This window comes from Lynx canadensis, chromosome D1 (assembly GCF_007474595.2).
Source record: "Lynx canadensis isolate LIC74 chromosome D1, mLynCan4.pri.v2, whole genome shotgun sequence".
Lineage (NCBI taxonomy): Eukaryota > Metazoa > Chordata > Mammalia > Carnivora > Felidae > Lynx > Lynx canadensis.
This window is the reverse complement of record NC_044312.2, coordinates 2,143,380-2,163,596: the sequence shown is the minus strand read 5'-3', so window position 1 is coordinate 2,163,596 and position 20,217 is coordinate 2,143,380. Positions and strand designations below refer to the sequence as shown.

At 44.9% G+C, this 20,217-nt stretch overlaps 1 protein-coding gene across 4 annotated transcripts in view; it reads left to right on the top strand.

Annotated features, from left to right (window-relative positions):
• PDGFD (platelet derived growth factor D) overlaps positions 1-20,217 on the top strand; it is a 225,560-nt gene that overhangs the window by 187,052 nt on the left and 18,291 nt on the right. For all 4 annotated transcript variants that reach the window (XM_030331540.1, XM_030331538.1, XM_030331539.1 and 1 more), the window contains exons 4-5: positions 10,987-11,049; positions 14,683-14,881. In XM_030331540.1, the coding sequence (XP_030187400.1) occupies positions 10,987-11,049; positions 14,683-14,881 (262 nt within the window). The remainder of the gene's footprint in view (positions 1-10,986; positions 11,050-14,682; positions 14,882-20,217) is intronic.

The following is a 20,217-nucleotide window of genomic DNA, read 5'->3' as shown; positions in this document are numbered from 1 at the left end:
GCGGGATCTCTCATTTAAACGCCTCTTGTCCTGCTCCGAAGTGACTTTTCGCACCTGTAGGAAAAGACGCCCGTTGTTCACTCGGGAGTCATGATGAAGTTATGTGGACCCAGCGACGTCTTCACCGGCTTCAGCCGCGGAGCCTGGCCACAGGATCGAGTGTTCCTCTGTGTGGCGCTTTCCCAGCCCTCATCAGAAAGACACCCACGAGGAACTCAGCACAAGAAGCTTGGCTGAAGGCCTGCTTCTTCGGGATCTGACACCTGCCAGCTGCTTTCCTTAGTTGCTAGTTGAGTGGGGATGGAAAGAGGAACCTGGAGGTCAAGCATGTGCTAATCTCACCTTCTGTCACAGTGATTTGCAAGTGAAGGGTGCCCTTCCGTTTCAGACTAGACATTACCCAACTTGCTGGTTTAACCACATAGCTGTGTCGGGAAATCCCCTACGGTCAGGCCAGGTCAGGTCAGGCCGAGAAGAAGGTTGTGCTTTTAATGAACGGTTAGTTCATTTCCGTACTACTGCAGGATGAACACGGCTATTAAATGCTTCACATCCGGGCGGCTTGTAGGGCCACGTGATCATTGTGATGGGTGGGGGTTCTGCTGAGCGCATGGGGTCCTGTGTGGGGACAGGGTGACTGCCCGCAAGGAAAATGTTTCACCAAAACACCAACCCACCCGCCTAGGCAATATTCACATTTTTAAATAGAGCAACTAGCTTTCTGAATGCTTTATGACTGGCCCGTCCCTGGGCCCCTCCTTAGTCCCTGAGTCCCTCTTTAGATGTTCTTCTTTGCTTTATAAACCTGTCACTTGCTGAACAAGGTTTCATGAGCACCTTTTCCTGCCGGTATGATGGGTTGTGTTGACTATGGCTTTGTCTGTTACATTTCAAAGGGCGTTTTCTCCCTGCTGTGAGATCTTAGAAGTTTTAATTAGCAGTGGGATAATTGGAGTTTGTAAAGGAAATGATTTTAGCCAAGGGATTTTGGTGATGCGTCCTTAATCTTCATTGTGTGTGTGCGATTTCCATTTTTCCTAATATTTGTTGTAATAATATAATTAGCTTCTGGCCAAGATGAAGATAATCCGTTCATGTAACATTGTCCTTGGGAGTGTGAATTTTAGCACAGTTATCCAACCAAAATTAAATGCTTTGTTGGATTTTGAGTATGACACGGTCTTTCCTCCTCAACGAGGGAAGCAACACGGAAGGTAGAACGAGTGCCTTCTGTATACCAGGAAGTACGCTAAGCACAAGGAAATGAAAACATTAATAATTGCGGCCAGGATTTCTTCTTTTCACTTCGAGCCTGTAATTTTTCATATCCTCAGCCATCCGTTTTGGCTTGGGCCTGTAACTATCTGGAAGATTAGCTTAACGATGTCACAAGTACCATCTTTAACAATTTTTAGGCTCCTGGTGAACTGAACCAAATGTTCTTTCTGAAGTGGACTTAAGGAATGTGTGAAAACCTGTACCTAGCACAAATCAAGGGTGTTTGTTTATTGTATGAAAGGACTCTTGGTAACTGAAAGGGTGAGCCCAGGAGCAGAGACAAAGGCACAGTGGGTCAGCCTGGGGTCCAGGTAGCTGCAGCCTGGGGTCCCGGTCCCCGCAGACCCTCTTCCAGGACAGGTTCCGTCCACATCCTGTGTCCCCGCTTCCTCATGTCCTAAAGCTGCAGAAATGATGGATGGCATGATGTACTCAAAGCGTTTCATACAGTGCCCGGCGTGTGATCGGTGCTCCATAAAAGGCGGCTGTCACTGCAGAGTGATGAGTCGTGGAGCTTTCTTAATACCAAACAACTTGATCGTGTTCACAAGAACCGTTAACCAAATTGAAATGTGCACCTAGCTCTCCAGCAACACGTTGAAGAAAGACCTCTGGCAGGATCTTTCTAGATGAAAATTAAATGTTCGTTTATCATTTGGTCCGTACCAAGCACAGCGAAAGCTATGAGCGGAGTTGCATTTTGTCCTTGTTTGGGTAACACAGAGTTAATTTCACCAAGCTTCTAGCCCGCCCATCTCTCCTCTCGAGGCTCATTATGTTTTCATCTGGCCATGGTACACAAGCACTAACTGGAGGCTGTTCATCGTTTTCTATCACGGTAGATTCACTCTCGGTCTACAAACACACCTGCACCCTTCTCTAGCTTTGTATTGTGGTCCCCATGACGCCCTCTCTGAGTTGATGTCTTCTTCGCTGCCTGCTGAAGCCTTTCCTCTTTGGCCATTGCACTTGAGTTTGGTCTAATCTTTGCTCATCTTGTTGTAATAGCTCGCCACGCTAAGTCCGGTCTAAAGAAATCAGATATAGAAAGTACCTGGTCTTACAACATAGGAGGAAAAATGACTTTAAAAAGAATACTTGGACATTGGCATCAAAGTTTCATGGATGATTTGTTGATGAATCCTAGATCTAAATTAAACCATTTTACTGTATTGTCAGTAATGGGTATAGGATTGAGCTCTGTGTCAGGCTCTGTGGTAAGCATGGAGCCTCCTTGAGATTCTCTCGCTCTCTCTCTCTCCCTCTCCCCCTCTCTCCCTCTCTCCCTCCCCCCCTTTCTCTCCCTCTGTGTCTCTCCACCCTCGTACACTCTCTCTCTCTAAAAAGTAGAAATTATAATATGGTTAAAAAGTTGTGAAACCAACTCTTGAATTAGTGGAAAGCTGCAAGTGTGTCCTATCTGTGGGGGATATTTGTTATTAAAGATTATTTATTTTATTAACATTTTATTTCCAGTAGCAGATGACTCATACCCAGGACTTCTCAGAGCTCTAAGAAGTTATGTTAATAATTTCACAGGCCAATTCTCTAACTTTGAAATACGCTCCTTGATTCTTGTTAATTATTGATTCTTGAACTCTCGATACACTTGTACTAGATGTTGTTGCCAATAAAAGCTGGCCTTTCCCATATTACTTAGAAAAGAGCTGATTCGATGATGAGCATATAATGAGATACACTTGTAAAGGATTGGTTGGATCACAGACTAGGATTGAACCTAAGGATTTTCATTTTTGTTTTATTCTGTTCCCCTAGACGTTGAGTCATGGACGTGTCATTATTTGCATGCGCACTGATGGCGCTGTGTGCCAGAAATTCATGTACTAAAGTCTCAGAAGTCTTTCTTCTAAAACAGCTTTCCCATAGAGTCATCTCAGGGCACAGCCTCCAATCTTAGCTTTATTTGATTTTCCTCAGTGGGTCATGAACAGAGCGTGACGAACAAATGAAGAATCACTTAAGGAATAAATTGTGATAGTGTATTTGTTTGTTACCGTTTTGTGAATCCAGACAAATCCCTCTGTTTCTTTCACATTTCGAAAGAAAGACCTCTACGCACGCACTTACCCAAGAAGCACAGACAGAGTTAGGAGAGGGAGTTCTGTGTTCTGCGTCTCTGAGGAGGAAATATGAAACCTCACACCCAAGAAAAATTTTCACAATAAAAGAAAATGCCCTGACAAATGTCCTCCAAAACTTTCCCCAAATAAGTCATCCTTGGTAAGTTAAGCATTGTTTTGGCTGAAAGCTGTTTAAAATCTCCAAGTAAGCATGTATTTTTTGCTCTAAGAGGCGGAAGAAATCATCCTCCCAAGCAGTGAACCGGTTATGGCTCATCTACTCACATACAGTGTAGCCACCCAGGCTGAGAGTGAACAGCCGTCCCCTGTGAGATCCGGGAACAGGTGGTACAGCCAGTTATCTTCCAGGCTAGAGTCCTGGCCTGCCGAGAGCTGTCTCCAAAGACGCTTGTTCCCAGATCCACTGTCAAGGTTCAGGACGGGGACTCACGTGGACACCCGCTGCCGGCCTTCCGTGACTGGTCGCCTTGGTGGGCGAGGGAGGGGACGTTCCCCGTGTCCACGTGGAATATACCACCTCGCTCTGGGATGACCCCAGGGTGACCGATGGCCAGGAAGGGTTATCCGGCCATGTCCTGGCTGGAATGAAGTTCCCAATCATGTCTCAGTCTTTGATGGTGAAGATGATCGGTGAGAGTACCCATGGCCTGTAGTGTTATCGGACTTGCGGCTCGATTGGTCTCCAGCCTGTGAGTCAGCCGTCCTCACACGGAGCTGGACGGACGCCTGTCCGGCCCTGAGCTGATGGCTCCCTGCCTGTTTCCCTGGCCGTTTTTATATCATCAAAAGTTGGTGTTGCATTAGCCACATTTTAGGTGGAACCAAATGTCATAATTTTAGAACACTTCTTTATTGTCCCACTTTGAACAGTTCTCTGTCGTAACTGATGAGAATTATCTCTACCGAAGATGCTTCTGTTTTCCACCAGAGAATACATGGGTAACACTATTCAATCTAATAATATAACATAAGGCTTTTAGAGGTAAGTGCTCACACACGCTGCAATCCATTGCATTGTTGTTTCAGAAATGTATCGTTCTCTTATTAAAAGTAGGTATGTATTGTGAACATTTTAGGACACATAAGGAGACAAAAGGAAGAAGAAAGCAAGCAACATTTAGTGCCAACAATGTCAGTATTGTTGTGAATGTATTTTCAGTCGTGCTTCCATAAGCTATCGGTACATTTTTCTAGCAGATTTGTATGATATGAAGCATACTCTCACAACCTTTCATATATAAGAACTCGTTTCATTTTAAGGATGTAACGATTTCATGTAAGGATATTAACTGTTTCTCTGTTATGTCTGGTACAAGTATATCTGCTTTCAATTTTGTGTTGGTATTTTTGGATTTGTGCAACGTTTCGTATGCGTGAGGTGTATCGACTTTTACGCTTTCTCACTTTCACGCTCATGCTTAGGATTATATCTCTTCCACACTGCAGTTATACAAATACCCATCTATGTTTTCGTATACTTTTAAGTTTTTGTTTTTACATACCTCCCCAACTTCCTAGTACGTAACTGTTTTCTCACACAAATCAATCTTTCGGAACCAAGCCATTTAAAAAATACGGATCTCAGAATCATGTCCATGTTTTCAAAACTACTCCAAATAGAGTCTTAAGGGAGCGGGTTTCATTTCAAAATCCCAAATAATGAGTTTCACTGCCAGAATGTGGTCCTGAAGTATTATAACGTGAGGACGTAAACTGAGAATAAGTTATTTGTGATGCCATAAATGAATTCTTCGTAGACTCAGGTGGTGCCAACAGGATGACGCGTGCCATCGCTGGGCGGCTTGGAAAGCATGCGGCTCGGAGATCAATAGCTTCTTGGACTGCCGTCCTGACTGCAGTCGTGATTAGCTCAGAGGTGCTGGACAGTCCCTCTGGCTCTCGGGACTGCCGTTTGCTCTTCGGTCCAGGGAGGGCTTGGACCCCTAGATTGCATCTCAGTGAGTCACCCACGGCTGTCCCTGCAGGGACTGAGGGAACCAAGTAGCCGAAATAGCATCTCCTTCCTTTTGGGATGAAACAGACTCCAGGGGAGCCGCAGGAGGTAAGGAAACGAAGGGCTGAATTGGTACCTACCTCTTAGAGCCAACCGATAGTTCCCTCTCCTTGGAAGGCTGGGACACGGCTTCTAAAGCACGAATCCCAATTTGTTGTCCCAAAGGACAGAGACGTGTTTTTGTAGGCTGGACCGTTGTGATACATTTTAAGTGATGATTCACTGTTGGTTCTATTTTAGCATTTAAGTAATGCCAAAGGCACTGCTCTGCCAAGAGACCCCACAGTAGAGGAGTTCGTCTCGTGTTAGCCTGGAGCTTGCAAAAGCAAGCTGTCTGCACAGGATGATACTAAAAATATGCAGCAGGCAGTGTGACACAGGCACAGCTGATCAGAACGGGCTCTGACTGGAAAGTGCTGCTTTGCCCGGACGGGGCGGCCGGGGAAGCGGACGGACGTCATCCCTGAATGTACCCTGGGGCCCAGTGACATTGGAGCATGTACCCAAAACTCCGCTAAGAATTTGGCATAGAGCACAGAAGAGATCAGCTCCCTGCCATTCTAGAGCGTGTACTCTAGCTGGGGAAAGAGATAATGAACAGAAAACCAAATACAACACCATTTCAGACTGTCGTAAATGCTTGAAAGAAAATGAAGCAAATGAAGTGGCTTGAGTGGCCAAGAGTGGGGGTATCTTAACTAAAATGTTCAAGGAGGCTTCTCTACAGATGTGCTACCTGAGCATAAAATAATGAGGAGCCAGTCCCTGTAACACTTGCAGAAAGTGCATCCCAGATGTAGGGAACAGCAGCAGATTTTGACCTAAGGGAAGACCCCCAGAGTGTTATTTGAAAGATGGTAAGAGGCCATTTTGGTGGGAGTGGAGTATGTGGGAAACGTGGAACCTCAAATCAGAGAGAGACGCTGCGGATGAGGCAAGCAGGGGCCACCTTGTACAAGACCAGATCCCAAGTACAGTGGAAAGCCGTTGGAGGGATTTAAGCAGAAGAGAGAAGTGAGTTGATCTCCACGTTTAAAAGATACCAATAGAGTCAAATAGCCCAGAAATAAACCCATCCATCTACAGTTAGCTAATTTTTCACAGAGTAGCTAAAAATACTTGATGGGGAAAGGTACTCGGTTCAAGAAATGGTGTTGGGAAAACTGGATACTCAAATGTAAAAGAATGTAGTTGGACCCGTATCTTAACACCACTCACAAACACTAACTCAAAATAGAGTCAAGTTAAATGTAAGACCTGAAACTGGAAAACTCCTACAAGAAAGCATAAGGGAAAAGCTCCTAGACATTGGTCGTGGTGATGATTTTCTTTGGAGATGATATCAAAAGCAAAGGCAATGACTAAGAGGTGAGACTACCTCAAACTATAAAAGCTTCTACACAGCAAAAGAAACAGAAGAATGAAGAGGCAGCCTATGGGATGGGAGAAAGTATTTGCAAACCACATATCTGAAAAGAGATTAACATCCAAAATATCTAAGGAACTCATGTAACTCAATAGCAAAAATTAAATAAATAAAAAATAAATAAATAAATAAATAAATATCTGATTTAACAATGGGAAGAGGACCTGAAGAGACATTTCTCTTCCAAAGAAGACCTATAAATGCTCAACAGGGACATGAAAAGATGCTCACCATTACTAACCAGCAGGGGAATGAACATCGTAAGCACAATTAGGTATCACGTCACACCTGTTAGAATGACTAGTATGCAAAAGACAAGAGGTGACAGATGTTGGTGAGGATGTGGACAAATGGAACCTTAGTGCACTGCTGGTGCGAATGCAGACTGGTCCAGCCACTGTGGAGAACAGTAGGGAGGTTCCTCAAGAAATTAAAAGCCTATCATACGACCCGGCAATCCCGCTTGTAGTTATACAATCGAAAGAAACTAAATCACGGTATTGAGGAGGTACCTTCACCCTCCACGTGCGCTGCAGCATTATTCACAACGGCCAAGATGTGGAAACAACCCGGTGCCCACTGGCAGAGGAATGGGTAAAGAAGATGTGAGATGTATATATTCAGCCATGAGGCAGAAGGAAATCCTGCATTTGAGACAACACACATGGGCCTTGAGGACACTAGGCTGAGTAAAGTAAGTCAGGTAGAAAAAGACAAAACTGTATAAATCTCACTTATATGCATACTTTAAAAAAAAAAAGGGCTGTCTCAATTGGAGGAGCGTGCAACTCTTGGGCTTGGGTCGTGAACTTGAGCCCCACGTTGGGCACAGAGGTTCCTTAAAATGTTTTTTAAGATTAAAAGAAAGCCAAACTCACAGAAATAAAGTCATGTGGTGGTTTCCAGGGTCAAGAAAGTAGGGAAGCGGGCAGTTGTTGGCCCAAAGGCACGAACTTCCCATTATAAGGTGAATAAAGTCTAGGGGTCTAATGCACAGCATACTGATGTAATTAACGATGCTGTATTATATACTTGAGAGTCGCCAAGAGAGAGTATTCTCAAATAGTCTCACTACACACACCCACACACAATTTTAATTATGTGAGGCCCTCAGTGTGTTAACCACCCTTCTCGTGGTAACCATCCAGCAACATATACACGTATCAGATCATCCTTTTGTACACCTTAAACCTACATGGCGTTATATGTCAGTTATTTTTCAGTAAGGTGGCAAAAGACAAGGCCACCGTGGCCATCCTGTGGAGTACAGACTCTGGGCTCTGGAGACAGTGTAGCCTGGAGAAAGCTAGCGACTGAGAAGCCCGGCCTTGGGAGATTATGGTGGAGGAGATCATCATGTTAAGGATCGATTTAGACAGCAAATGGTTATGTTCCTTCCCCTGCCAAGACTGACCTTTCAGCTCTAAAATTCATAGGTTCTACATTTTATTCCTTGGAGAGGCATTTTTCCTTTTTATAAGCTCATGTTAAATATGCCATTTATAATTAATGGCAAATTTTGAAATAACCTAAAAGAAGGTTGGTTTCTTTTAAGTGTCTCATAATCATGTTGCTAAGAGAAGATAAATTTACTTTTTATCTGGAGGTTAATGAAATCCTCTGTCATTTTTACATGTTAAAGTTTTTAGCTGGAATCCTGTAGCCCAGACAGTAAAGAAGAGAACAGTGTTTTTGTGTAGTATATGTCTAGGTGTGTGGGCATAAAGACACTTTATATTTAAAAAGTGCTTAGCAGAACATTTTTACCATATACCTATGCAAGAAAGTGAAGTAAATTGAAGTCACAGAATTTAGCAAGTATAGATATAAAATCTAACTAAGAATACCTCACAGGGTATCCCCATAGAAGCTTCCACCAAATTCTGCTCTATGCCTCTCCTGTTTTTCTTTTAACTTCCCTTTGGACACTGTTTCGTCCAAGCCAGCTACAATGATGTGAAAGATCATCACCCAGGTCGTACTTAGAAACGAGTTCTAGTGCTCCTAGCTTTGCAATAAGTTGGCCGCATGCTATGGAGCACACCCATGCCGTTTATGTCTCTGAGAATTGGTTTTCTGATCATTAAAATGAAAAGATTGCGCTAGATAACAGTAAACTTCTTTCCAGCTACAAGATTTTAAGATTGTCACTCTTGTGATTTTCATGCATGGTCAACATAGCCCATCACTGGATTTTTGTGCTGGTGACTCTCAAGTCTCTCTCCAAAGTCCTGGTCTCCCTCACATGGCCCACTCTCATTTAGCAAATGGCCTCCTCAACATCTCTACCTGGATGTTGCATGGGCACCTCAAACATGCCCAACAGGACTCATTAACTTTCCCCAGGAACAAATTTTTCTGTGTATGTTCCTCACCCTTGTCTAGACATCAGTCTCTCCTTGAGTGTTGTACCCCACCTTTCTTACAAGTGACGCCCTCCTCCCTTATCTACTTACCTGAGTCTATAAGACTCAGCTCAAGAGTCACCTTCTTGGGTCAGATTTTTCTAAGCCCACTTCTTCTCAGGCCCCACATGAGTTTATTGCACATGTTACTTACCTGTTCGTTTATGTGTTTACCTTTTGACATCCTGGAGGGAGGGTGTCGTTTCTTAGTTCCGTGATTCTACCCTCTGCTTAGAATGTATCACATAATTGGTGATTAGCAAATATTGAATGAATGAATGAAAATGAAAATCCCATGATGTGAGGGTTGCTCAGGTACTTATCCTACCTGGTATCTGTCCTCCCACCAGGAGCCCCTTCAAGACATGGAGAAGCTGTTGTCTCTCTTGCCCAACGTCACCTGCTCACCTGCTCGGAAGACTTCCATAAATACCAACCTTCATTTGTTTGCATGCATCCGTTTCCTGTGGGATCTCCATGTCCTTTTTATGAGAATCCTGTCTTGCAGAGTGCAGAGACCCAATTTCTCTTTCTGTCTCATGTTTCCTGAAGTTGAGACCAGAATAATGACATCTAGCCAGTTTTTATAGATGTTCATTCCTTGAACCCCACGCTTGACTTAGTTCTCTCTTAGTAAACAACTAAATTTTTCTAACACGGGCATTTATACATAAGCCAGTCTCATCATGAGCAGTTGACACGTGCACTTCTAGCTCCTCAAAATGTTAATGAAATTTAGACCTGATACTTAGCTCTCGTTCAGTAAGTATACTTGGGTAAATAAGCCGGCAGATTTGAGTATCAGAATTTTCCTCAACATCATCTTCACATACTCTCTGGTCTGACTGGGAGACCTCACCTGACTCGCTTTATTTTAGCAGGTTCAAGAAACCGTCTGTGACGTGTAAAAATGGTAGAATCAGCTTTCCTTCCCACTCTGTTTTTTACAGTTACTGCTGCTAGAGTAATTAGCAAGACAGTCACCAATTGGAGACCCATTTGTCTTTTAGGAGAAGTTTCTTTCTCCGAGATCCATTGTTGTCACCAACCCTTTGAGGTTTCTCTGAGATAACTGTCTCGGGTCTGCCCATTACCTTCTTTCCTCGGGTAGCACTTTGTCACTCCACGGCCATTTCCTTCCCCTGCCGTTCTGCCTGACATTTCTTGATAGAGTCAGGAATGGCCCGTTGTCGGTTAATTTATCTTTGGAAAGATCGCTGATACCGTAGACCAGCTCAGTCGGCAGGATTGAACATGATGCAGAACCGAGTTCAAATCAGATAAACAATACTGATAATCACTATTATTACTCTTTATGAGGCACCTTATTAAGTGTGAGTTATAATTACATAATTAGTGCATGCAGCTCTCAAAACTACCCTCTTCTTGGAGCATCCCGCACCAGCCTTTTACAGATGAGGAAGAGAAGGATCGGAGAGGTTAAGTAGATTGCCTGAGGTCACACAGCCTGCAGGTGACGGAATTAAAATCTGAACTCCTGTCTGCACGTTTTCCATTTCACCAGCCCTTACGAGTGAATGTGACTGTATGCATTATGTCCATAAATGTCCGTGTCTTGAATGAGAAGGGTTCCTGAGGAGAGGTGCCTAAGACAAATGGTGACCTGTCCGGCAAGACGGTACCCTCATTTCTGTTGTCACTTAGTTGGAAGAAGCTTTAGATGGCTGAGATACTGAACTGTGCACTTAATGAACGAAACAGAGGTCTGATGGACTCACATGGATGTTTCTTGCCTTCTAGGAAGATTTCCAACCCGCAGCAGCCTCAGAGACCAACTGGGAGTCCGTCACTAGCTCTATCTCCGTGAGTAATTTAGTTTTCTGTTGCCAGAAAAAAAACAAAAAAAAAAAAAACAAAACTGATGGGGAAGCTAAGGTCAAGCCCAGAACAGCTCCAGCTGTAGAAGGATCTGTTAGCTTCACCAGAAGCTATGTTGCGGTCGCGATGAGCTCTACCATTTCACGTAGATTATAGCGGGCGATGCCACGCGCCAGGAAACCCCAGTACCCACTGCAGGAACAAGGCACGGACAAGGACGTCAGTATCTATCCATTTCAGAGAGGAAGGTTCCAGCTAGAGGAGCGTCCAGGCAGAGCAGACACATCAGACTGGTCCGTGGCGTAGGCTCAAGTGGGGAATTTTGCCAGAGTGTTTCTGGAGAATCCAGGAGACGCTTGGAACCTTCGCCTTTTCAGGGATCTTTTCAGATGTGAGAAATCCCAGTGTTTACAGCAAGGTAGCTTAAGTGCAAACCAGGCATGTGCCCTCTGACTGGGAAATAAAACATAACCCGCCCTGAAACTCTAACGCGGTCCACACCCCCATGTTCTTCCCCGCGAATGTAGTCATTCCTCTGGAAGCCACTTCCCTTTGTTCGGAAAGAACAGACCTTGTTTTCGCCAGTCCTGTGAGTAGCACCCATGTAGCGGTAAACTACAAGGTCATAAATGCAGGTGTTGATTGGCGGCACAAAAGCGTGGCCAAAGCCTGCCCGTGGCTCTCAGCTGGGTCCGTGCGGCCGAGTCAGAGTTGATTCTTTTTTCATGTGATGGGCTATCCCTTGCTCTCTGGGGGATTTTTGAGAACCTTCCTTCAGACGGCAGGATTTCCTTAGCTGTGGATTCTGTGGCTCTTTCGGTCACTTGGCGTGTCCATTGGACTAGAACATGACCCATTCAGGAGGTCGGTGAGGCTGCTAATGGCGATATCGAGAGTGTTTTATTTGTTTGTGGTAATCCCGAACGCACACTCTGAACCTAGCGAAGTGCAGGAGTCATTGTCAGGCAGGCGAAAATGGAACCGCGGCAGGTGATACCTTAGTCCTGGGAGCAGGCTCGGTGGAGAGCTTGGCCGGGTGGCGTTCTGGGACTGGCAATTCCAAGAGGATGCCGGCGGCCGCTTTTGCCCCCGGGCCCCAGCAGGCTGTTCTGTCAAGTCCTCTGGCTTCTCCGGCATCGTACATGTGATGGCTCGGAGCGGTGTAGACATTCCTGCCCCAAGTGCGGAAGCTTACATGCTTCAGGGACCCTTAGCGAATTCAGGATAACCTGGGTCCTCTTGAGAGCAAGATTGTGCCGTCCATCGGTAGGATCTCCAGAAGCTCACTGCTGGGTCCGCATCCCCTGGTCACTTTTCTGGGCCCAGTTCCAAGGCCAGGTGCTGCTCAGCCCTCTGGAAATAGCAGGGACCCAGAGTTGTGTCCCTCAGCATTCTGGTTCTCAAGAACCCTCTGGAATAGGAGTAAGGACGCTGGGACCCGCCATGAACTTTGTATAAGCCATATTTTGTGTTTCTCGAATGGCTTATGATTTTCAGGGCATTTTTCTCTTTTTTATAAATCGGTAACATTTTAAAGTCATCCGGTTGTAATGAAATCAGATCTACGGTGCCACGGAGAGGGGGCATACCCAGTGAGTTCTCTCCCATAAAAATAAGTTTTAAACGATTACCCCAGAAATACAAATGTTCCAGTGGGTTTATGAGGTCATCTAGTCGTCTTTCACCTCATTTCCTAACCTGGTGTTTCTGTCACACGAGGACGGTTTCACATTTTACCTACGGTTTGTTCAGACTTGCTTTTCAGACTAATGTTGGGAGATATTAGATTCCCATCCCCCTCAGGGACTAAGAGCCCCCACCCAGGGCTTTCTCCTGAAGTGATGTCTAGGGACACACAAGCTCTCGGCACAGTCAGGAGCAAGCCCAGGAAACGTTTTGCCCGGAGCCCCCCAGATCCATCGTAAGAAGCTTCCTTCCACGTGCATGAGCATGGCTTCATTCGTGTTCCCGCTTTGGTTTCAGAAAAGAGGGAGGTGTTTTAATTTCAAAGCTTTTATATGCTGCCCTGTACCCCAATGTGGCCAGCTCTTTTTGAATTTTTGGATCTTAGACCCACATGATCGTGATGCAAGGCTAAATGTAAATCACCTGGTGAATATGAGCCGGGTAGACTGGAGTTTATTCAGATAATACAAAGTTGGATGGGAATTTGAAATTTTGACACGGAAGCATAATATCCGACTCTAGCACCTGACGCCAGGAGGGATGGAAACAGGAATGATGTGGCATAGCCGGGATGCAGTTTGTAGCAGACACACATACGCATGCACACACACATGCACACACGCATGCACACGTACCCACTCATACGCACACCCACATGAGCGCGCGCGTGCACGCACACACACACACACACACACACACACACACACCTGGATTAGAGAGCTGGCTTCCTACCTTCACCAGCGGAGCTCAGGTCTCGCTGCCTGTTCCCCAAACTCCACCTCCCCCCACCCCCTTTCCGCTACAGGACCTATTTGAAAACCGCTCCTAAGATGCACCAGGGGCAGGTTGGTGCTTTTACAAGACCCCTTAGTCTTGCTGAAGAGGGACCACCATTCCTCTGGAGGCAGGCGGTCATTCATCATTGTTGACACACCTTGGACCTTCCTTGACTGGCTAAAAAGAGACAACATTACCCGGAAGGTTTTTGTTATTTCCCCTTTTCCAGAAGTGATAGGAGATGTTTGCCCTTGAGGCGCCTTATTTGTCTGGCAATTTCTTTAAAGACACTTTGAGACCAGTTGAGACTCTGTGCTCTCTATCTCCCTGTTAATGGGTCATGAATCTTTACAGAGATGTTTGAATCATGGCTCATTTGCCTCTAGATTATACAAGGGTTAGTGAAGTAAGTGCTTGGAAACTTCTGTGGGGACATAACCCATGGCAAAATGCGTGATCTCTTCCAGACTCCCCGTGATGTTGTAGTCCCTATTTAAAGAGTATTTCTGAGAATATTTTAACGACAGCTGGGATCACTAGCAAGCAACAGCACTTTAAAAATATATATGTGTGCTTCCCGTGAGAATCTCCCAGTCTTGGTGAAGACTAACTATCCTTGTTGACAGTAAATAACCTGGCTAAAGTACCACAGTGTATCAGATTGTCTCCAGAGGACATTCAAACCCCGCTCACACAACCCCTGTCATGCCAGGTGACCTGTGCAGGGGAGACATGGAGGCTAAACATGGGGGAATAGAATGGATTCTGCCAAAGTTGCCATGAAGGAGTTCAGAATTGAAATCGTAATCGTTGTTTGTTGATGCCAACATGGATGATTTGGGACCTTGAACCAAGAAATGGGATGGTGTCGTTTTGATCTTGCCATTTAGTCAATACCTTCGTAATGATGATATTTCAGATGAACTAGAAATTTTATAACCTCCCTGGTTGTGATTTGGAAAACTGTGAATGACTCTCACTTCCCAGTCAGTTGGTGTCATTCAAGACTCTGGCAGAGCACTTTCACGTGATATTTACGCACATAACGTCTTAGGATCAAAAGCCTGTCGATGTTCCTCCCGTGTAGTTGCGTGACCGTTGTATTTCATAGCACTGGACTTTTTCTGAGTACACTGAGCTGTGTGTCACTCCTAGGGGGTATCCTATCACTCTCCATCAGTAACGGACCCCACTCTCACTGCGGACGCTCTGGACAAAACAGTCGCAGAATTCGATACCGTGGAGGACCTGCTGAAGCACTTCAATCCAGAATCGTGGCGAGAAGACCTTGAGAATCTCTACTTGGAAACCCCCCATTATCGAGGGAGGTCCTACCATGACAGGAAGTCAAAAGGTAAGAGACGCAGCCCCGGAGGTTCTTTGTAAGCCGATAGGAACATAGATAGCAGTACTCAGCGAGGGCGAAAAAATGGAATCTTTTTAACTCGCTAAAATGAGAGGATTCCTGCCAGGTTTATCACATACCTTTTCCACAGTACCTTCTAAGGAAGTTCCGTGTTTAATCCCAAACTGTGTTGTGTGTATGCGATTACGAAAGGTTTGGTTCAAAGACGCGTCGTCGTTAGGAGCTAGGAAAAAACCCTTGTAAAATCTTCTGGACCAGCTTCTTGCTTCTCGGCAAGCACGGTATGACTAGCCTCACCGTCAAGGGAGGTAGATAATTTGGCACAGGCTGTGTGGCCAGGAGGCAGCAGAGAGGAAGTGGGAGTCACAGTTTCTTGCCTCCTGTGCCTCTCTGATGGATGGGAGTCTTTTCACTCAGGACTCAGCCAGCAGGATAGGCTCCTGGTTAAGCAGTGGTCAGAACTTCTAGAGGATTTCACCCGTCCCCATTCAGTGTCTACTCTAAAAGGGGTTTTCAAGAGGGTCTCCTGTGTGCTCGGTACTCTGGACTCTTCAGAGGATATAAATGTCCCAAAAAAGAAACAGAAGACCCGGGATGGTTTGCACAAGTGTGGGTATGCATTCAACTGGGGGTTCCAGGAAAGTATAACGAAGGGAGGGGAGAAGAACACTCACGAGAAAACATCTTGAGTTAAAACCGTAATACTGAAACTCAAAAAAATCATATCTTCCTCGTACATCCGAGTGATGTGATCTGAGAATGTTTCTTTGAATGTTTAAATGAAATTAATAGAGGGGCGCCTGGGTGGCGCAGTCGGTTAAGCGTCCGACTTCAGCCAGGTCACGATCTCGCGGTCCTTGGGTTCGAGCCCCGCGTCGGGCTCTGGGCTGATGGCTCGGAGCCTGGAGCCTGTTTCCGATTCTGTGTCTCCCTCTCTCTCTCTGCCCCTCCCCCGTTCATGCTCTGTCTCTCTCTGTCCCAAAAAATAAAAATAAAAAACGTTGAAAAAAAAAATTTAAATGAAATTAATAGAGAACTATCTTGTCGTTACCTTTTTTTGAATAACGTGGTAATTTCTAGCCTATTACGTTTTTGCTTTATTTGCTAAAATTTGTCGTGAAAGTTTTATCTCTCAAAGTCTCGTCTGCCTCGTTTGCATCGTAGATGTGAAGGTATTTAGCTAAAATAGGGCTCGTTTGGTACATTTCAGAATGTCAGGGGTCCTTGTAAGAACTGTGAGCCTGGCCAGCTGGCACAGGTAATGTGTGTGTTAGTGGGCACAGCCCCTCAGAGCGTTTGGGCTGGAATGGCCAATCCGTTAAATGCCCGCTGGGTCTGTTGCTTATGGCTCACGTCTGACATCCTGGATACTTGAAAGGTAGAGTTCAAGGGTGGGCAGGAGAGTCACCGGTGCCCCTGACGTTACAGAGATGTGCCCTAATAGGCAGGTCACTGTAGCTCATACAGTGTCCCCGGGGCTCAGGTGGGATTCAACAGAGGAGAAATTGCGTCTCTGTGGTGTTGTTGTCTTTGAGTCTCTTCTACGGTCAACTCGAAGGAAAGTGAAACGTTCACGGTGCTGTGAAACCTCCAGAAGAATAGGAGCCATGGTGTCAGACAAGGGAATGATAAGCTCCCACTCTGTCTTCAAGGGTCTTAGTCACCACGGCTATCTGAGGGGTGGTTCTTCTTGACACGTGGTTGTTGGATTCTTACAGTTTAAAAATCATCGAAATCCATTACGTTCTTTCCCTCGGAAGTTATGTCGTGTTGGAGGCAGAGCGTCTGGGTTCAGATCCTACCACTACCACTTACAAGTTTTGTGATTTTTCAGTGAGTCCCTGGCCTTCCCGTGCCTCAGTTTCCTCATTGGCACCATGAGTGTGATCACACTGGCCTCCAATGATTGTTAGTGGTGCCGTCGAGAACAGCCAGCCCCGCGCGCTTGTTCAAGAAGCGTTGGCTCACTCTGGCTACGTAGAATCCTGAAGGATGTTAGTGTCACGTCACTGGTGAAGGCTTCCTTGTCCCTCGTCCCCTCCCTGTGCAGTCCGCCACCCCAGCGTTTGGAGGACTTGGGACGTCACAGCATTTCTGTGTCTTGCTCCTGCACTGTTATTGTGGCGTGGGGTTTTCTCTGAGGGAATGGGAGATCCCAGGACCTAAGGGTCTCGTCTCCACTCGGCTGGGGAGCTGTGAGAAGCTGCAGGTGGCCAGTCCCAGACACCCCGACTCATGCCTCCCGGGGGGAGGCCAACGGAGATTGATCCTGAGAGGCCGCCAGGGTTGAGAGCCACCGTTTGAGGCATTGTTCGTCCCGTTATGTCGGGTACTTGGCGTAGCCTCGGACATGTTTTAGGTGCTCAATTAATGTTTGTGGATTGAAGATACTAATAATCCAGCATGAGCATATTTCCAAAGTTTATAGAAACCCACCCCATAGACTGATGAAGGAGGCTTTGTTAAGAATGCCTTTGGTTACTGATAGAACCTTGCGAGAGCATTCAAGGTGACATTCCAGTTATTTCTGACAGAGTAAACATTTCTTTCCGTTGTTGGCTCAGGTCTGACTTCTTAAGCTCTTGTTTAAAACGGCTCGAAGGCAGATCTGTGCTTTGTCACTTAACACTGGTGAGTCACCACTGTGTGTGCAATGTTCTAAATGTGCCGGTTGGTTGTTTATCATTCCACTGATGCTGGGCCACCTGTGTGTATCTCTCACACACACAAAAACAAGTCCCGTTTAATATTCCAGCTGTCCTCAGCTTTGAGAACTTAAAAATACAAATTCACGGTTTATATTCTGATGTAGAGGAAAGGGAGCGGTGAAGGAACAGCAGGAACAGAAAAATGGTTACAGACAAGGGAGGTCCACTGGATGTCCGATAAAGAGTGAACTTGCTAGGATTCCTAAAAACGTTCCCTCTCGTGGATGTGATCATTTTTTAACGATGTTTTACAAAAACAAACATCAGTTCTGGGTAGCTATGGCATTTCCATTCTTCCGATTTGCCTACGCTCATCAAAGGGGCACTTCTCTTGATACCCAAGAGAGGTGCTCAAAGATGAGCCTTAAATGCGAATGTGCAAAACACAGAGTTTTATAATTCTAAAATAAAGCACGCACACACTGGGTGAAGAACTGTTATAATAAAGTAGAAACGGTTAATATTGGGTAGAAAACTGTATGCTTTGCTTCTATGGTTTATTGGAAGGCGGATTTGGTGGCCTCGCTGTCTACATCTTTTACATTGTTTTTTAACGTTTGTTTATTATTGAGAGACAGAGAGAGACAAAGCGTGAGCAGGGGAGGGGCAGAGAGAGAGGGAGACACAGAATCTGAAGCAGGCTCCAGGCTCTGAGCTGTCAGCCCAGAGCCCGACGCAGGGCTCGAACTCACGGACCGCGAGATCATGACCTGAGCCGAAGTCGGACGCTTAACCGACTGAGCCACCCAGGCGCCCCTCACTGTCTACACTTCTAAAACTCATGGGTAATAGGTAAGCTCAGACTTGCCTGTAAAAGCTTCTGGACTGAAGATAGTAGAACAAGTTAACATATCTAACGTTAAGTTTCTTAGAGGGTATGGAGAAAACGGTAGCACGGATAATCGAAATCCGTACATAACTGCAGTTCCGAAACCCAATTTTTACCAGTAATTTCAGCCTCATACTTTCACCTCAAAGCTGCCTTAAAGTTTAAAAAAAAAAAAAAAAAAAGTTGTTTCAAGTTCAAGTTGCATTACTTTTTCTAACGAATATGCTAATGATATATAGCAAACTTGTCCCTAGTTAGGTAAACAGCTGTATGGATCTTTTACAAACTGTATAATCATGTCGTAACTATTGTGGCCTAACTGAACGCTGTGATTTCTTTCAAACACAATCCTTTAGGGGCGCCTGGCTGGCTCAGTCGGTAGTGCGCACAACTCTTAATATCAGGGTTGTGAGTTCAAGCCCCACACTGGGCGTGGAGCCTGGTTAAAAACAAAACAGAAACACAGTCCTTTACCTTTAGGGCAGTGCCTCTTTATCCCAGTTCGTAGCATGAAATTGGACGACTTTAAATTCAGAAATGATCAGTCTCAAACTCTACCGGGGCGGGCTTTGAGAGGCCATTTATAAATGGAGATTAACAATGTAAAAGAGATCTGTGTTTTTACTTGATTCCAGGAGAACTTGACTTTCCCAAATGATAGTGTGTTTGTCATAGAAAAAAATCCAACACATGATAGCAAGGGGGAAGGCTGTTGTTACAGCATTAAGGGTTGTCATTAGAATATGGGTATAATTGTTCAGGCACCCCAACTTAATAGGTTTGAACTACAGTTTTACTTACCAGAAGTAAATTCTTCCCCAAAGAGTTGGCCTTTTTTTAGTGCATGTGCCAAAATTGACATGCACTCCTCTTTAAAAAAAAAAAAAAAAAATCACTATTTCCGCACTGAGTGGAGCAAATATATTGATACTAAATTGATTCAAAGTGACAGGGTTTGAAATACATCATTTTTACGGTCTCTAAATGGTTAGATGTTCTAACTCTGGGACAGTTATCAGCGCATCTCATAGGCTCCAATACCAGTTCTGTGAGTTCTTACGTGACATTGTTTAGCTCTAAGATCTAAAACACTTGCCTTTTTAATTTGAAAACTATTTATAGGTAAATACCAGGCATAGTAGCTGAGGACTAAATGAAATAAATATGTTTACTATCAAACTGTTTGAATTGGTTCTGAATTCTTCTAGATCGTACATCAGAATACTTTTTATTTTTAAATTAGTTACTTATTGCTGCCTCTATATCATGTTCTTGTGTAGCGACTAGGACAATACAGGTTTTGCTCTTTCAAACATGACTTAAGATGAGGGAAATAATTTCGTAATATATTAAGACATGAACATAGCTTAGAACGAGCTGAAGTCATCACACGTTGATTGCTTGGAAATTTCTCTGTCTGCCTATCTGATGTCTGGGTAGGAACTTGCAAAAGGCTTTTGGCTGACCCTGGCAATGAACCAGATAAATCAGTCTTGAGATGACATTAAACAGAGATACTGGGGACGTTAAATCAAAACGGATTTATTTTTCTAATTTCTAACCTCAAAAGAGGGATGGCTTCATTCAACTTCCTGAACCACATAGTTTGCACCAAGTGAAAGCTGTCTTCGTGATTGTTAAAATTGTCTCCCACAAATTTGATAGAAATAGAACAAAGGAGAGGATGCTTTAGTGGGAGTCAGGGACACTTGCGATAAAATTCTCACTCGTGTCCTAAGAACAGGGGCCTCGGGGAGGTCACTTGTGGACCCCCAAGTCCCTGCAGA